At 44.6% G+C, this 18,304-nt stretch overlaps 1 protein-coding gene across 1 annotated transcript in view; it reads right to left on the bottom strand.

The window, feature by feature from the left end:
- RASGEF1B (RasGEF domain family member 1B) overlaps positions 1-18,304 on the bottom strand; it is a 455,348-nt gene that overhangs the window by 326,125 nt on the left and 110,919 nt on the right. The window contains exon 2 of the mRNA XM_054030192.1: positions 17,242-17,510. Coding sequence (XP_053886167.1) covers positions 17,242-17,310 — 69 coding nt within the window. The 5' untranslated portion in view covers positions 17,311-17,510. The remainder of the gene's footprint in view (positions 1-17,241; positions 17,511-18,304) is intronic.

Genomic DNA, 18,304 nt, shown 5'->3' with positions numbered 1-18,304 from the left:
GGGCAGGGATGGTATTTTATAGGTCTCTAAAGTGCCAGGCATTGCTATGGCATTACAGCCCCGATCTTTAATGATATTGGGGTGTTGCAACGCTCAGCACCTAACTGACTTAGGAGCCCAATTCTCCTCTTCAAAAGTGACGTAGGCACTTAGGATGAATCTTTCAATGAGATTCAATAACTTCCAGTGAGACAGACTCTTAAATGCTTAAGTCACTTCTGAGAAGGGGGCTCGGGATCCCAAGCCAAGTTAAGGGTTGCTACACTAAGAGAGCAATGATTAAATACCTTTAAAATCTGAGGCCCGATCAGTAAATTAAATAAGGCAGAATTGTTTAGTTTTGCTCCGCACTGTTAAAGAGCTGGTGCGCTCCACCCCAGACATGGCATCACTTCAGTGGTAAGTGAAATGATCCATGGATGTGCTGCATATAGTTGTTCATTCTTAACAAGCTTAGAGGTCTGCAAAAGGTGCTATGCATTTTTATTATTATTAATAGTGATTATATTTTAACTCAGGCACTGAGAATTCAGGGGGGGGAGGGAATCAGATCAATCACTGAGATATAGTGGAGTAAAATCACCTCTTTGGACCAACTTCAGACCTGGTGTTAGTGGGTGTTACTCAAATGAATTCCGAGAGAAAGGTTAAGCTACCCCCAACTAAAAGACATGCTGATTAAAAACCTATAATGAAGTTCTCAGCATGACAGATGGCAGGAGTAAGACATCTCACACAGAAAATGAAGATAATCATTTATGATTTTCTTTGCTTTCTCTAAAAGGTTACCAGAAAATCCCTTCATCCCACACAGTTTTCGTTTCATTTTTTTGCCATGAGCAGAAGACGTTTTGTGTGAAAACAAAACACATATGTCACAGTGAAGTGGGAAGGTTGAAGGTTAAAAGAAATGAGAGCACTTGCTGGTCACATGTTTAACAGATGGCTCTTCGGCCCTGGATCCAGCAAAGCACTGAAGCAAATACTTAGTTAAGCATTAGAGTAGGCCCACTGAAGTCAGTTACTGTACAGTGACTCTATCGGACTACTCACAAGCTTAAATTTAAGCATGTGCTTAAGTGCTTTACTGGATCAGGGCCTTAGATACCACATTGAAAGGTGATTTAGAAAAGCACAGATTGGTCAGACAAATTTAGGAGAGAACAAATCCATTCCAACTGTAACTATTCAGATTAGTCAATTCCTGATCGCCCCTCACAAATATAATCATTAATAAGATTTAGAGGGGGTGTACGAACATAGGAATTTCCCATATGCTTATTGCCACGTCAACCCACCTTTTAGACACTGTGACAAAGTTCCTCCTCTACCTTGGTGGGTCCTGCGCTTATTGGTGGATTTTCTTGCCTCAGAGATTCACCATGTGGGTTGGGGAACAGCCCAGAGACCTCTGGAAGAACCCACAGTCCAGGTCAACTGGGAGGTTTGGGAGGAACCCGGACCCGCCCTCTACTCCGGGTTCCAGCCCAGGGCCCTGTGGACTGCAGCTGTCTATAGTGCCTCCTGTAACAGCTGCATGACAGCTACAACTCCCTGGGCTACTTCCCCATGGCCTCCTCCGAACACCTTCCTTATTCTCACCACAGGACCTTCCTCCTGGTGTCTGATAACGCTTGTGCTCCTCAGTCCTCCAGCAGCACACCCTCTCACTCTCAGCTCCTTGCGCCTCTTGCTCCCAGCTCCTCACACTCACCCCACAAACTGAAGTGAGCGCCTTTTAAAATCCAGGTGTCCTGATTAGCCTGCCTTAATTGATCCTAGCGGCTTCTTCTTAATTGGCTCCAGGTGTCCTAATTAGCCTGCCTGCCTTAACTGGTTCTAGCAGGTTCCTGATTACTCTAGTGCAGCCCCTTCTCTGGTCGCTCAGGGAACAGAAAACTACTCATCCAGTGACCAGTATATTTGCCCTCTACCAGACTCCTGTACCCCACTGGTCTGGGTCTGTCACAATACATATTAGGAAATATCAATTCTGTCACAAAAGGATCTAAACGTTTTCTCCCCCCTCCCTCCATTTTAGGCTATTTCCTGAATCAGCCTGCATTCCATGAGGAATGCTGGTGGAGCCTCATCTGAATTTGGCCCTAGTTCTATCATTGTGGGAAGACTGGTGTAGAGAAAAAGGGTCCTGCATGAGGTGCTCAAGAGTTCTAGATGCAGGCTTGTCCTGATCACCGATGGGTGCACATTCTACAGTCAAGGATATCAATCTGCCCTACCACCAGCACCCCTGAATTGTATCTTAAAGAGCTACCTCTGGAATACATCTCTACAACACAAAAAGACCCTTATGGAGAAATTCTATATAATTTAATAGACAATAATACTCTTCCAATTATTATTATTATTATTATTTTTTACTATGCCATGGTATTTAATGGAGAATTATACCCCTGCTCTAAAGTTTGACAGGATGCTGCAACAACATTGAGAAAGGAGATTTATTAAGTTCTATATTTTAGAGTAATTTCTATTTTTCAGTGGGACATTTCCAGAAGGGTAGACAAATTTTTAATGTATATATAAATTTTAAAATTTTTCACTTGGATCCATTGCTATATTCTCAATCTGCTCCCATGCAGATACAAAATTAGAGACAACAATCCAAAGGCTCGATTAATGTTTGAAAGGAGGTGTGTTTTGTTGCTTTCAGACATAGAAAGCTTTCCGTAATTTCAGTCTGGCATTTCAGCATGTCTGATGTCAGTGTCCAGTGACAATGCTTGGTTTACCTGGGACTGAAATAAATCTGAGTTTAAAAAAAGAGTGATGCATTTTCTAATCAAACAGTTGAGAGGTACCATCTATTATGTAATACATAAAAGAATTTCCACTCCCGTATAACCCATCCCTTTTTCCTCTTTGTAATAATGTTCATTACTTAATGATGTCACAAAAACTGTTGGTCTAGAGGTGCCAGGCTTCAGCGATATTTATTTTTTAGACTGTTTTTGAGACCTTAGTGTAGATTGAGGTGACCTTTCTTACCTGACAAGGATTCACTAAAGCACTCGTTGATACTGACAAGAGAAAGCACCTGTGTTCTAAGGCAGAACACACTGGTATCCTATCAAACACTAAAGCAGTTGGCTGTGATTATGTGTGGGTACAAAGAAAGAACTGCCTTACTGAACTATTTAATATGGGCTCGATCCAAAACTCAGTGAAGTCAATGGGAGCCCTTTGATTGATTTCAGTGGACTTTGGATCAGACCTTGAAAAGTTTGGGACTGAGCCTGCACTGTGCTGAGCATCGTGGCCTCACCCAGCCAAGCAAGTACGCACATGTTGAACTTTAAGCATAGCAGTCCCATTGACTTCAGTGTTATGATTGGTAACCAATAGGGGGCATTCTACGACAACAGTATGCTTAGGTAGAATATAGTAACGGAGAGGATATATCTAGTGGGGTCTCACAGAGGGGTTCTGCCCAGGGTCCAGTACTATTCAACAATCCAATTCCAAAATGCAGAATAACCGGCTGGGCACTAGTACTATCTTCACTCTGCTTTCAGGACGTGCTTGATGAGAGAGGACAGTGTAGGCGAAGGAAGGAATAAAGCCCGAATGTTGCAGTGTCTCAGCTCTCCCTCTTTTTATGTTGAACAAATAGAGTATGCTTAAAGTTCAGCATGTGCTTAAGTGCTGGCCTAGATCTGTCCAGCATGCTTAGCACTTCGCAGGATCCCGCCCTTATAAGAAGACACCTTAACTCCTAATGATGTGACACACAAAAAGCAGTAATAGAATGAAAAGCATTTGACATCAGTGTGGAGAGGGAAATCTTTATTACCTCTGCCTTTAAGGTGCTAATATTCATGGCAGTAGACATGCTAAAACCACCTACATAGAATAGGGCCTTAGAATTTTATAGCATTTGTAAAAAAAAAAAAATTAATTCCAGTATCAATTTTTAAAGCAGGACACACAAAAGTGGTTCGGCTTTTGCTGGCTGAATTTCTGCTTTCCTGTGCAATCATTTAAAACCCAAACAAGCCAAGATTCACTGAAGCTGGTGCAGAGAAATGTCATTTAAGGCCCCCAGCCACTCACACACCCACCACTCTGGCCCATAATCTGTTTGTAAATGTCAGAGTTCCATTTTCACTTAGCACTCACACTACATTGTACAATTTGTCAGTGTAGTAAACAATGAAAAACACCATTTCTGAAGGAAAGTGTTTTAGAGTAGTGCATGTGAGAGCTCTTCTTCATTTCCGCCTTTGCCTCCATGTTCACAAGCAGGAGCAATTCTACTCCATCTCTAGATTTAGGGCCAAAAAACCCTGTGACATACAGCTGTAGCCCATGCTGACACACTGTGGCTCTGTCCCCTTCTCGTGGCTACATCACTTAGAGATTTAAGACTCTGCTGCAGCCTCCAAGATAACAGACGCGGTCCTTTACTTCAAGCAATAGTGGTGCCAGCGTTTAGAACCAGAGATTCCAAGTTCCATCCCCAATGACATGTGCCGTTACTCTGATGCTTGGGATGAGCTCCCCTGGTTTGTATAACCCACACCTTGGGGAGGTCAGGGAGAGATCATATCCCAGCCAGCCAGGTGTACATCCTGGACAGCCTGCCCACGCCACAGGCTTCAGCTGAGGGTGTCATGGTTCTTGCCTCCTCCCCACTCCTTTAAGGTGTCATGTACCAACGGGTCACATCAAGGGCCTCAAATGGTATGCATAGTTCCAGCTCCATTGAAGTAGATAGAGCTATCATATTTTATACCAATTGAGGATCTGACCTCAAAGAAGCAGTCCCCAAATACCTCCCACCTCCCTTGTACAACTTCATAAGGGTCCGTGACCATCTGGTCCTTCGGATTTCCCTCCGACTGACGTAACCGGCTCTGGTGCTTGTTATTTAAATCCTCTTATTTGCATTGTAGCCCACAGAATGAGAGAAATGCTCCATTTCTACACCACATCTTCTCCCAGGAATTCACAGTGCTAAGCCGCAACTTAAGACCACCAGCAAACAATCCTCTCAAGCGCCTTGTAATCCTCCTACAAAAGGCACCGTTAAGAAAGCACAGGAAGGGAAAGGGTCAAACTTTCAGTGCAAAACACTCTTCACAGTATATAAAGAGAACACTTGTTTAGCAGCACACACTAAACCGCCTTTTGCTGCAGCCACAGCAGAGCTGCAGTAACTCAAGCATACTGAGGGTATGTCTGCACTCCAGGGACACAGCTGCAGTGCTGTAGCTATGCCACTGTAGCGTTGTAATGACACTTGCTACTGGAGAAACCCCTTCCATTCCTATCGCTGTAGTAAACCCACCTCGAGAGGTGTTAGCTAACGGCATCTGTACTGGAGCGTAGGTCAACTTAAGTACGTCTCTCAAGAGCATGAATTTTTCCACAGCCCTGAGCAACATACCTCGGTTGACCTAAATTTTAAATGTAGGCCAGGCCTCAGCTTTATAGGGGTTTCTAATAAGGATAGGAACAACCCCTTGGAACCAATATTAAATTTGGAATAGTGGGATAATTTTTAGGAGTGATCAGTAGAGAGATGGGCCTAAGTCACAGAGTTTAAATTTGAATCCAGATCTGAACTTTCTCCAACTTCAAGAGTATTTGGATGGGGGTTTTGCTCTAGCCCATTATAGCAATAAGTTCTGAATCATAAATACTCCTAGCCCCCACCACTGGATCCATGCACCTTGCAGCCTACAATATACCATATATACTCAAATATTTTTGGTAAAAAAGTGACGCATCAAAGAGCAGGGGTCAGCTTATAAACGGGTCTACACCAAAATTAGATGATTTTAAACTCTATGAAATCATTGAATATCTAATACATTGTCATTTTGTTTACCTGGAGCATCTGCGTGCCACTTCCCGCAGCTCCCATTGGCTGGGAATGGCAAACCGCGGCCACGGGGAGCTGAGGGGCTCCATGCCTGCAGACGCTCCAAGTAAACAAAACATCCTGACCTGCCAACGGCTTACCCTGATGGGCCGGGAGCCAAAGTTTGCCAACCCCTGAAATATAGAGTCGGCTTATGAAAGGACTCAGTTTTTGCTATTTTTAACCTAACCATCTTGGGGGGTCAGCTTGGGGGGGTCGGCTTATAAACGAACGGGCTAATGAATGAGTATATACGGTACTCAATCTTTAAAACACCCCTGTGACGAAGTAGTAGTATCCCTTATTTATAGACAGGGAACCGCATCAGAGAGGCTAAGTGACTTGCCCCCGGGCCACACAGGAAGTCTGTGGTGAAGCAGGGAACTGAACCGAAGTCTCACAAGTCCCAGGCTAGTGGCCTAACCACTGGAGTTGTACTGGAACGGCAGTTCCTGAGCACGAAGTACTGGCTCTGAGGGGGCGGAGGAGTGGGCAGGGGAAACAGTGGTTTAGGCCCATCTTTAAATTATCACAAAGAAATCAGAACATTTAATAAAATAAATTATGCCTCTTAAAAAAAAAGAAAAATCAGCTTCTTATAAAGGTACAAGTTTCCACCATGAACCCAAGGGCGTCCTGTCAATTCCAAAGCAGGCAGGAAATGCCACTGCTCAGTTGTCAGAAAACTAAGTTATAGTTTCAAGGCCCTCATCTTGCTCCTATAGAAGTCAATGGGAATTTTGCCATTCACTTATGTGGGAAAAGGGTCATGCGCCTCTTGCATATTTTGCTATACAAGCGGCAGGATATTACACAAAAACACGCACCACAATTAATAACCCTTTCATTAGATCTCAAATGATTGAGACAACATTAATTAAGGGCTTTTGCGTTGTGTAATGTTATCCTTAGTTTTAATTAGGCAGATTTCCTCAGAGGCTTTTAGCTTCAGGTTATGGAAGAAAGATCGTGTCAATAAGCTATAACTGTTGTTACATGACTGACTTATTAAAAGCAAGAGCAGCCTGCTTGTTATTCACAGCGAAGATTCTGCATACCAAAACAGCACAGCCAACCCCAAATGTTTAAAAAAAAAAAAAAAAAGTCAACCCCTCCCCCCCCCCAAAATCACCAGATTGGCTTAGAAATCTCAAAATTTCTAAAAAACAACAACTTTGGGTTATTTGCCTTCTGAACTATTAGGGTTCATATTTTCACATTCTTCCCTGCAACCAGAAGAAGAGAAGCTGACTTTTTGGAGTTTTTAAATGAAATCTTAGATTCTCAGATAATCACAGGATGGTAGAAGTTGGGGTTTTAAGGAAAAAAACAAAGATCAAGAGGCTTATGATAAAAAACAAACAAACAAAATCACCAGAGGTAGCAACACCACCAAACCATGGTTAATGGAAAGTACATATTGCCTTTACTAACAACAACAAAAACATGCAGCTATAAACCAAAAGCAAACAAACATTGTTTGGACAATACACAAACTGTCCCTTCCACCCTCGTGCCAAAACATCATTCAGAACTGGAACCAAACCCAGCCCTAACATTTCTTGAAGAATAAAAAAAGATTAGAACAGGGGTAGGCAACCTATGGCACGCGTGCCGAAGGCAGAACGCGAGCTGATTTTCAGTGGCACTCACACTGCCTGGGTCCTGGCCACCAGTCCAGGGGGCTCTGCGTTTTAATTTAATTTTAAATGAAGCTTGTTAAACATTTTGAAATCTTATTTACTTTACATACAATAGTTTAGTTATATATTATAGACTTATAGAAAGAGACCTTCTAAAAAGGTTAAAATGTATCACTGGCACGCGAAACCTTAAATTAGAGTGAATAAATGAAGACTCGGCACAGCACTTCTGAAAGGTTGCCAACCCGTGGATTAGAATAACAGAAGTGACTTAGAAGTTTAGAGGGGCAAAAAAAGTAAGTTCTGCCCAGGCCTCCTGCTTTTGTCAGACAAGGTGTCCCAGTGGTGTTTGTAGACAGTACAGGAGCAAGAAGTTTCACCAGAAGCTTGTTCATGTAAGATTTCCAGCCAAATTTGACAGACACAGAAAGTCACACATACCTTTGTCTGCCACTGCCCTGCCTCATGCTATGTCCTGCTCAAGCAGGCTTGCTACAGTCATTGCAAACTCGGCCACTTGGCTCCAGCCAGTTCCTGCTGAAACCAACCTCTCCCATCTTCCCCATGCATGGACGCGCTAGAGCCAGATCACACCGAAGGACAGCAGCTGTGCATCTCCAAGAGTACATTGCAAATCAGTACATTAGCACTATCCCTCCTCCCTGTGTTCTCGCTCAGCCTGACAGCACCAGAGTTTCTACAAAACCGGGGCATAGGAGTCAGGACTCCGGGGTTCTATTCCTGACTATCAGCAACTTGCTGTGGGATCTTGAATAAGTCATTTCACCTCCCTGTGAGTTGGCTCTTCCAGCAGGCAAGGGCACATAGTGATCGAGCCTGTCAGAGGGCTGACGGAGGAGGAAGGGAGAATTCATTTACTGCTCTTGGTTATATTTGAGCATGAAAAGTGCTAGAAGAATTATTTATGTAATAAGATGTTTGAAAGACATCTCAGTGGTGACCAGGCCATTTTTTAAAATGTTCTGCCCTCTAAGTGGCTGCATGGGACCACCCCACTCTGAGGCCCCACTGGGCTCTGAACAGGGAAGAGCTCTGGTTTTTTTCATTAATTGCTCTCTACATGGTTTCAGTGCCACTAGACGGGACAGAACACCACACCCAGGAGGTGTGGGGGTTACACTAGCACGACACTAACAGACCCTTTGGGGCCTGTCATCATGCGCTGATGGGCACAAGGACTCTCCCATATATGCCACAGACATGGAGAAAGGAACCCGCACCCAGGGGGAATGTGAAAACCAAACAAGGCTTCTTGGCACTTCTGCTCAGGAAGGGGGTGCTGTTGGACAGCACAATGCGTGTGGATTGGGTTTTGGAGCCAGTTGGGGCTTCTAGAAAGATAGTTAAGAGGCGAGAACTTAGGCCACATGGCTGTAGTGAGCTCTGCAAGGGCAGACTCCTGAGTCTGCTTGTAGCTCTTTACAGAATCAGGGCCTTAGTCATCCACAGGCCTCTGAGGAAAAATATCGCCTCCCCTCCCCCAGAAAGACATTAACTTGCAGCCTGTTAGAAGAGAGACTTGCATTTTAGCAGCAGTTCTCTGCAGTCTTTGGATACCGTTCAGGTAAAGACCAACAAGAAATTGAAGTGATCAGTCTGGGCTAAGTGATGGCTATTCTACTATGGGCATGCTAAAGGGGAGAAGGCAGGGTGAGCCTTTCTCCAGTACCTCCATGCATCATGCAATCATTTGGCTGAAGGCCTGGAGAGCACTGGCTAGCTATGCCAGCAGCACGAGTTGCCCCAAGTGGGGAGGTGCTTGAGTGATGCTTAAGCACCAGGTTGGCTATGCCTTTTAGAAGCGTAACAAAGGGTCTCTCTCACTGTACTCCACTTTGCACCCATGTAGGCATTATCCCCTATTCCAGCTCTCAGCTGAAGAGAAGGTGCATGGACAGGCATGAAAATAATTGTACTCAAAAATATAAATTGGTTAAATCAGCATGAAGAAGCTTTTGCAGAGATCCAAGGCGCTGCAACTAAAGGTATGTTACTATCAAAGCTTGCTCACAATCATACCATAACTTTTAATTCCATTCAATTTGTCACTGACTATGGTGTTCCTACCACATACATTATGTTGGAGGGTTTCTTCTCTTTGAACCAACAGGATAGAAAGCAGGTTCTGCAAACTGTGATTAATTTTGTTGCACACTTGCTTGAGAGCAATACAAAAAACTTAAGCCCCAATAATTATTCAAGGATGGAAAAATATGACCCCGATTAATTGGAAAAAATGGATTCATTTTGAAGGTTGGAGTGGTTTGTTTAAATGGAGAAAAATGTCTAAACATAAAACAGTGTGTGACACTCCAAATAAACCCCATCCCCCATTTCCTTCATGCTGGACAGCGCCTTAAAGGCACATTCCATAGCAAGGTGGTGGTGTGGCCCCACAGTGGCCCCGAGTGGGCAGACTGCAGCCCAGAGCTCCCTGGCTAGGTAGGGTAGAGCCCAATCTGACCATCCTTTTCAACAGGGACTAGAACTGTATACCTTGAACTGTGCCACTGGCTGCGCTGCCTCCTCTTGGAAGTGTAGCCACTGGCTACCCTATTCCCAGTGCAAGACATGAAGTCATTCACAGTTGTCGCATCCTATAGAATCGCAGGGCCAGATCCTGACAGTCTGGCTTGCAGCAAGTAGTCCCTTACTCCTAAAGAAGTCCCATCCATTTCAAGAGGGATAGCTTGGGGAACAAGGTACAACATGGTAAGAACAAGGCTGCTGGAGTCTGGCCTATAGACTTAAGGATAGAAATGACCTATTAGGTCATCTACTCCAGGCCCCTGCCAGGGCAGGGCTGTTCTCTATGGTATGCTCTTAAATCCAGATGGAAATGATTCGACCAATGGGACTTTCATCACTCCCCTCCCCTCCGTCCACAGGGAACTTATTCCGTAATCTAGTCAGCCTCGCTGACTAGGCTGCACTGCTGCAGTTGGACTTCCTAAAGGGGGTAAGAAAAAGGGTCATTACTTGACTATCAACACTTAGGGGTGGAGGGGGAGTGGAGAAAGATTTGGACCAACCGTAATGTAAAGAGGCCTGAAAAGCTTTTGTTGATCATGGTCTTGAACTTCAGAATTCCTGCTTTGTGCCTGAACCTGCTCCCAGTGACTTCAGGGGCCTGAACCTACACCACTAAAGAGCATCATTTCTGTTCTAGTTCAATCATTCTCCCATTATTTTATTTGGGGGGGAGGTTGGCTTTGTACATATAGAGGATGCCGTTCCATGCCCTATTAGTCACTGTAACTAGTACCTTACTTAGGGCTAGATTCTGACTTGGACACCCATAAGAGGGAGTAAAAACCTACTGCACAACCTTACTCAGGCCACCTGAATCCTAGGTCCAAGCACATAGGAGTAAATGAGGTTACTCACCCACTTCTTCCTGAAGCAGGTGGGCAGGGAGGGGTGCAGAATGGGAGGGACCTTGGCTTTACTATCCCTACTCACTAAGTGAGCACAACGGAGATGTGATCTACTACTAATATGGGTCAGCAAGAAGTAGCTACTCTCCAGGAACAAGAAGGAAGCAGGGGAGGAGCAGTGACTCAGAGGTGGGCAGGTAGTAGGTGGGGCTTTGGTTCCAATTCCTTACTCACTGAACAGCACAGCTGGACCAGGGCAGAAGTTTAGCTGGTATAGAAGGTTAATTCCCTGTTAGAGAAGGGAGAACCACAAAGGGAACTGTAACTGATCCCTGGTCTACACTACAAACTTATGTCAGTATAACTACATAAGCCACACCCACCAACACACATATACCAACCCAACTCCCGATGTAGACAGCCCTATGTCAAGGGGAGGGCTTCTCCTGTCAACTGCCTCTTGGGGAGCTGAAGTACCTACGCCAACAGGAGAAGCTCATCATATAGATGTTACGCCAGGGGGAAAACGTAAGCAGATGGAGTCAACATGCGGAGGAGGAAACTCAGCATCTTCCGCTCCCCCCCCCCCAAAGGATCCCATTGAAATCAATTGCATACTTACAAGTGTGACACAGGACACGGTCCTAACTGATACATCCTTAGATCACTCCTGTGGAGTAAATTTTAATAGCCACATAATACAGATGGGAAGAACTGAGGCTCAGAGACATTAAGAGTGACCCAAAGACACTCAAGACAGTGTCAGAACCAGGTTTTCTGATCTCACTGCCCCTCCTTCCCCCACACACACCCTTTCTTGCTCTGCTGTTACCACAAGACCACGCTCCCTCTTACACCCTACAAGATAGGGTTGCTTACTCCCTTGAAAGATACCATTCCAAACCATGCTTCTACCATACTACCAGGCAGGAACTATGCTTGCTCTAAAATTTGCACCCATAGGGAGACTCTTGTTCACACTGTCACTAGTTCCTAGGCTGCCCCTGAGTCCCTTTTAAAGCACAGAGTAAAAATGCTCCCAAATCCAACAACAATTAGAACAAGTACCAAAAGTTTTGGAACCCTGAGCTCTGTGAAAAGCAGGGCAAGGAAGGGACACTCCACAGTCCTTTTCTCCAGTTCCTGGGACTAACAAGCTCAAGGGACGGCTCTAAGACAAACTAACAGATGCTGCAACAAGCAGCAATGATAGATAAAAGACAAAACGAACGTGACTTGAATAGCAAGTGCACAAAATTAACCTTATAAAACACATTATTCGCTGTGCACGCACGCACATGAGTGAGAGAAGGAAAATGTATGCAGTATGCAACTTTTCATCAGGATGAGTTTGGGGTGGACATTTAACCCAAAGCTTTGCCACTTGTAAGTGGAGGGCACTCAAACTCGTGCTGGGTTTTTTAAATCTAGAGATGGGGTAGAATTGCTACTGCCTGTGCACATGGAGGCAAATTACATAAAAACCTTTATGCCAAACCATGTATTCTCCACTGTGTGACAGGTTACAGAATAACTACTTTAGAAGCGATGTAGAGCAGTGTTTCTCGATGAATGGTCATTGGCCGACACTGGTCCCCGAGATCCCTGACCGTTTAGGAAGGCAGCAAGCCGATCCTTGGTATCAAAAAGGTCAAGAAACACTGATTTAGAAAAAGTTTTACATTTTTTCCTTTGGAACTACATTATTTTTGTCCCTTCACCTATAGGTCCAGGTGCCTTATTTATCTGGTGTCCCAGCATGCAGAGCTCAATGGAAGCCAGGAAAACCACCTAAAAATAGCATTTTTTAGGCTTAAAAACATCATTGTTTTAAAATCCATTCTCTCGGGCTCTTCCAGGGCTAAAAGCACATACTGAGCCTTACTGGAAAGCTGGAAATCTCCCATCTAAATGGTGATATGAAACACCCCTTTCTAGTCATGACATTTTAATGTCTGGAAAGGCTGTCATTGACCCAGGACTGGATCTTGCTTGCCCTTGGTCTCAAGCAGAAATAACTGTGGCAGGGGAAGATGGTAAATGTCATTTGTGGAAAGAAGGAAAAAGTTTTGATGCAGGTTGATTGGTTTTTTATGCCAGCTGTTTGAAGGTGCTTAGGTATTTGGAGTATTGGAACATGTCTCAGGGAAGATGGATGAGTGGGCAGAGTGCCAGTGAGACGGTCAAAGGTGTATGATAAATGAATTTGTTACATGCTTCCATGATTTGTCATATAGAAATCAATCGCTTTCACCGATATGGTTTACATGTAGATACACACACAAAGCCAAAGCTTGATGCTCTTGAAGCCTGCACCCAAAAGGTTCCCCACCGCCCAGTCGGGTGGGACAGAATTATCAGGGCTTATCTCAATTGTCAATTAACATAACTTTCTAGCCCTTTTGGAAGATGTAAATTGACCACTAGGGCTGAAAGTTTGTCACTGACTTCACTCTCCCCATGACCGGGGTGGCCTCTGGAGTGTATAAAACCACACATTGCTGCTGCTCGTACTAGGCCACTGCGAGCTCCTTTCCAACTGACTACTTGCAGCTAAACCAGCTATTCTGCTGAACAGCCAGTGTTTTCGCAGGCCTGGGCAACATGGTCAGAGGACACTGAGATCAAGAACTCTTGTATTCTCATCCAGCTCTGATACTAACTCCCTCTGTATACTTGGTCAGAGTCACTTATCCTTTCTGCCTTACTTTCCTAATGGGGACCAGGGCCGGCCCCAGGGTTTTTGCCGCCCCAAGCAGCAAAAAAAAAAAAAAAAAAAAAAGCCGTGATTGTGATCTGTGGCGGCAATTCGGCAGAAGGTCCTTCGCTCCAAGTGGGAGTGAGTGACCGTCCACCGAATTGCCGCCGAATAGCTGGACGTGCCGCCCCTCTCCAGAGTGGCTACCCCAAGCATCTGCTTGGCAAGCTGGTGCCTGGAGCCGGCCCTGATGGGGACAATAATACCTACAGGTATTAGGTTTACATAATGCTCCCAAGGTGGAGCAAAGCAAAATGGACAGGCCCCAACATGAGTCTGGAATACAGGGAATGCAAAGGTGCCTTAAAGTCCCATTTGTCCCCTCCCATCCACCCATTCCCCAAGCGTAGGAACAGACTCAGAATTAAACCTCTTCCCGCTGCTGAATTCCTGTTTAACCTTTGGCAAGTCACTTAATCTGAGCCTCAGCTCCCCATCTATGCAATGAGGACAACAGCATTTCCCTAGTTAAAAGAAGAGTTGCAAGATTGAATCTCTTAGGGATTGTGAGGCACTCAGACACTATGAAGAACAGGAGTACTTGTGGCACCTTAGAGACTAACAATTTTATTAGAGCATAAGCTTTCGTGGACTACAGCCCACTTCTTCGGATGCATATAGAAGAAGTGGGCTGTAGTCCACGAAAGCTTATGCTCTAATAAAATTGTTAGTCTCTAAGGTGCCACAAGTACTCCTGTTCTTCTTTTTGCGGATACAGACTAACACGGCTGTTACTCAGACACTATGGTAATGGTGGGCTATACATGTACCTAATATGGGTAGATAACATAATTCTGCAAAGCACCTAGTGCATGCTGTTTCACTATACACACAATAATAGGTTAATCCCTTAAACTCCATAATTGTTATGCTAGACTGACTGAGCAGGGCAGTGGCATATTGTACATGGAAGAAAAACAGGAGAATAAATGTTTGCCAGACAGAAGAGGGAACAACAGCTTTGAGAAACATAAAGCAAACGTTGCAAATGGACAGAAACGTTACAATTTTTAACCACGCTATTAGGCAAATGTCTTTTTTTTTTTTAATAAAACCAAAATGAAATAAGAAAGCTTTTCTACAAAGAGCTCTCACCAAATGCTTCAAGATATTTGCATGGCGCTACAATCTCCAGGCTGTAGGAAGCAGACTCCTCCTGGGGAGCTGGCTAATTTTAGCTCCAGCTGGGAGCCCATCTGCTATGACTGTGTTTTTTATGGCACTTTTTAACTGCAGAGTTTACAGGGCCTTGTAATGTCAAAGCAGCTTCTTGGGTTCATTTCTCCCAACAGTCCATGGGTGGGAGTTTTACCACTGATTTCAATGGGAGAAAAGTTAAGCTAGCAGTGAACAGTTTCGAAAATTCCACAGTTTTGAAAATTCCACATTGTTTGTCTTAGTTGCTTAGGATCAGGGATTCCCGAAGTGAGCAGTCTGGATGCAGAAGGGTGCTAAGTGCTGGAGGCAGATTCTCATCTTGCTCAGGATAACTACATATCCTCCCACACAAATCCAGAGCCTCTGCAGCATCCACTGTGAAGTGAATGGGAGAGAAAAGTGCAGTTTCCCCTAATGGAAGGGAAAATAGGACTCATTTGTAGTTTGTTGTTAATATACAAGGGATTCTTTACTGGGGCTGATGGACACAGACAGGCCCTGGGCTAAGCACTCAAAGGCCGTGAATCCTGCAATGAGATCCACCTGGGCAGATCCTTATGCCGACTCAGCATCCTGTTGACTTCAGTAGAACTCCATGGGGTGTAAATGTTCACCTAAGATGATCCCTTTGCAGAATGAGAGCCAGAGAAGACAAATTCTGACTCCATTACGGAGGATGCTCAGCATTTCTCAGGATTGGACCCACAGTAACCCCACCTATACGTTCAGTGAATAAGAGTCTCTCGTGTGATTACACAGTTTGTGGAAAGCACAGAGCACAATTATTGACTGCATTAACACTTGTTAATGGAACGAGCCAAACCCTGAAGTCCTTACTCAAAGATTCCATTGCCCAGAGGGGGAATTCTATTCCCAAGCACAGCTTCCAAATATACTGTAAGTGGTGCTCCAGCAGCCCTTAGAAGAGAAACCACCACATTGTTCCCAGCAAATAAAGCTCTAAGACTCTGCCTGAGGGAAGGCAGTGCCTACTTCATGGCACAGTTGGTTATCTAGGGCTGGGTGAACAGTTGAAATTCTCTCCTGTAAACATTCATTCTAGTTCAAAAAATAGAACAGATTGGACTTGCTTATTTCACATTCCCTTTCTGCAAGCATTCAAGCGGCTGAGTCTACTAGCACGGATACTTGCAAAGAGCTGATTTTGTGTTTGAATATCCGCTGAAGATGAACTGCAGATTGCATATTTGAAATTTGTACTGTAATGGTTGGTTACATCAGTCATCCAATCACCAGACTGAAAGTGCTATTTATGTAACACCAACACAGCTTAAATTTTGAAATCCACATATCAACTGTTTCGGGGGTGGAGGGCAAGACTGCTAAGAAGTTCATATATAATTGCAAGATTCTCAGTGTATTTTGTCTGAAGTCTGCTTGGGTGCATTCATTAAACTGAGCGAGATTAAGTTTGACAAATAATTTATTATTTGCTAAGCCCTATTTACACCTCTGCCTGGTCCAATTTACCCTGATGACTGTTACATAATGATTTGAAAATAATAAATGGACGAGATCCTTTTGGAAAAAATCCTGGGACGATGTCTGTACTGGGATGGAGGACAGCTACACCTGAAGGATCACTTTAGGTTACATATAGCGCTCCTATAATAAGTAAACAGTTAAAATCTCCCAACTAATCACATGCACATGAGACACCTGTAGTTACTTCTAACCTGTGCACTGTTCATTAAGAGTTACTGGAGACTCCCATTGACTATAATGGGCTTTGGACAGGGCCCTACCTTATAAGAATCCTACTTCGCAGAGCAAAGCCTTACTTAGATAAAACTGCGGTTGAAAACACTGGGAGTTTGGCTGTGTAGGAAGTGCAGAAGAGGAATTGCTCTCAGGTTCCAGTTCTGCAGCAATTGATAAGCTTCATGTTCAGAACCTTCTTCTTTCCATTCCACAGTCAGATTAATATGACCTTTAGTTATTGTTATTTTTCCTTACAAGAATGAAAACTGTTCACGTCAAAGTACTTGCCACTTCCCAGACCACAAGCAGGCACATTGTTTGGCCTCCTTTTGTTAGGGGATACAGCTAACTAGAGAAGCAGGGGGAAGGATGTTCATTTTAGAAACCAGTCGCTTCTCGGGCAAGTGGGAAATGGCAATCGCGTGCAATCAAACTGCAACTCCTTGACAGCTAACACACTAATCTGTCAGCTGGGAAGCTACCCTACTAAGGGTTACCACAACACAGAAAGGCGAATGCAAACACCAGTTTCCTGCCCTCCTCCCCGCACTTCAAAGGGGGCAACCAACATTAGCCAACATTAGTCAAGCTCAAACAGCATCTTTGAGACATCTCGAAAAGACACACAATCAGAGCAAGAGGTCAAACAGCATCATTGCGCACACAAGCACCTACCTCAAACATGGGAGAGGTGCCCTTGTCCGGCAATGTGCAGCCCAGGAGCTCTGCAAGAAACTTTGCCATATACAAGCAGGGAGGAAGGGGTCTTTCTAACAGATCTTGTCAGGGCGCCAGGTAAATATCCTTTGGCAATAGGAGCTCAGCAGGGAAATTCTTCCTCACGGCAAAGCCTTTGCCATTCTTTCAAGTGTCATCCAAGCCGTTTACTTGCATCTTCCTGGTCTGCATTTTGAAGGCGCTGTATAGATTTGCCGGGCTGTAGCCTAGATGGTGTAAAAAACAAACACACAAATGGAATAAATAACCAGTTCTGTGCCTGGGCTTTTTGATGTTGGCTTCTAGCCTTTCCCGCTGAATGTCACTATTACCATAGTAAAGGAAAGGGGCCCCACCAAGGGGGTGACAAGAGGGACAACGCTGCCGAAGTGCAGGCAGGCAGCTGGAGAAAGGCACTGAGAAACAGCCTGTGTTCTCCTGTGGCAGAGGATTTACCCGGCGCAGAGTGACACATGCACACAGACAGCTAGGAGCACAGCATCCCAGCTAGGACAAATTCTTGCTCCTGGTGCACCTGGGGATTTCCACCGTATTTTCCCTTTTCTGTCACAGAACTTGAATAAAATTCCCCATTCCCCTCTTCCCTCCACCCCCCATATAGAACATCCCTGGACAGTGCCTCTGGCCAAGCTGAGCTCAGTGTCACCAGCTTGGGGGGCTTTGATTAGGGAAACAGATTGCCCTCAGTGTGAGTGGGCTGCATGCTACTCCAGAGGGTGGGGTGAGGGTGTTGCAGAGAGCACCTCTGAATTTAGCGCAATTGCTGCAATAGACCAGGAAGCTTCTGATCAGCTTGGACAACCCAGGTCTGAATGTGCATCAGTACACCGAATTCAACGAGTGTCCCACTAATGAAACAAAAGCTACCCAGCCTTGCACAGTCACCCTGACCCCCCAGCAGCACCAGCAGTTATAACAATGGCTGCTTTTCTTTTAAAAGAGAGGTTATTAGATTCCAAATTATCCTACAAGCCTTCTCTTTCCAGAGAAACTTACACGC

This window comes from Malaclemys terrapin, chromosome 5 (assembly GCF_027887155.1).
Source record: "Malaclemys terrapin pileata isolate rMalTer1 chromosome 5, rMalTer1.hap1, whole genome shotgun sequence".
Taxonomy (NCBI): Eukaryota; Metazoa; Chordata; order Testudines; family Emydidae; genus Malaclemys; species Malaclemys terrapin.
The sequence above is the reverse complement of the archived record's forward strand: the minus strand, read 5'-3'. Positions and strand labels throughout refer to the sequence as shown.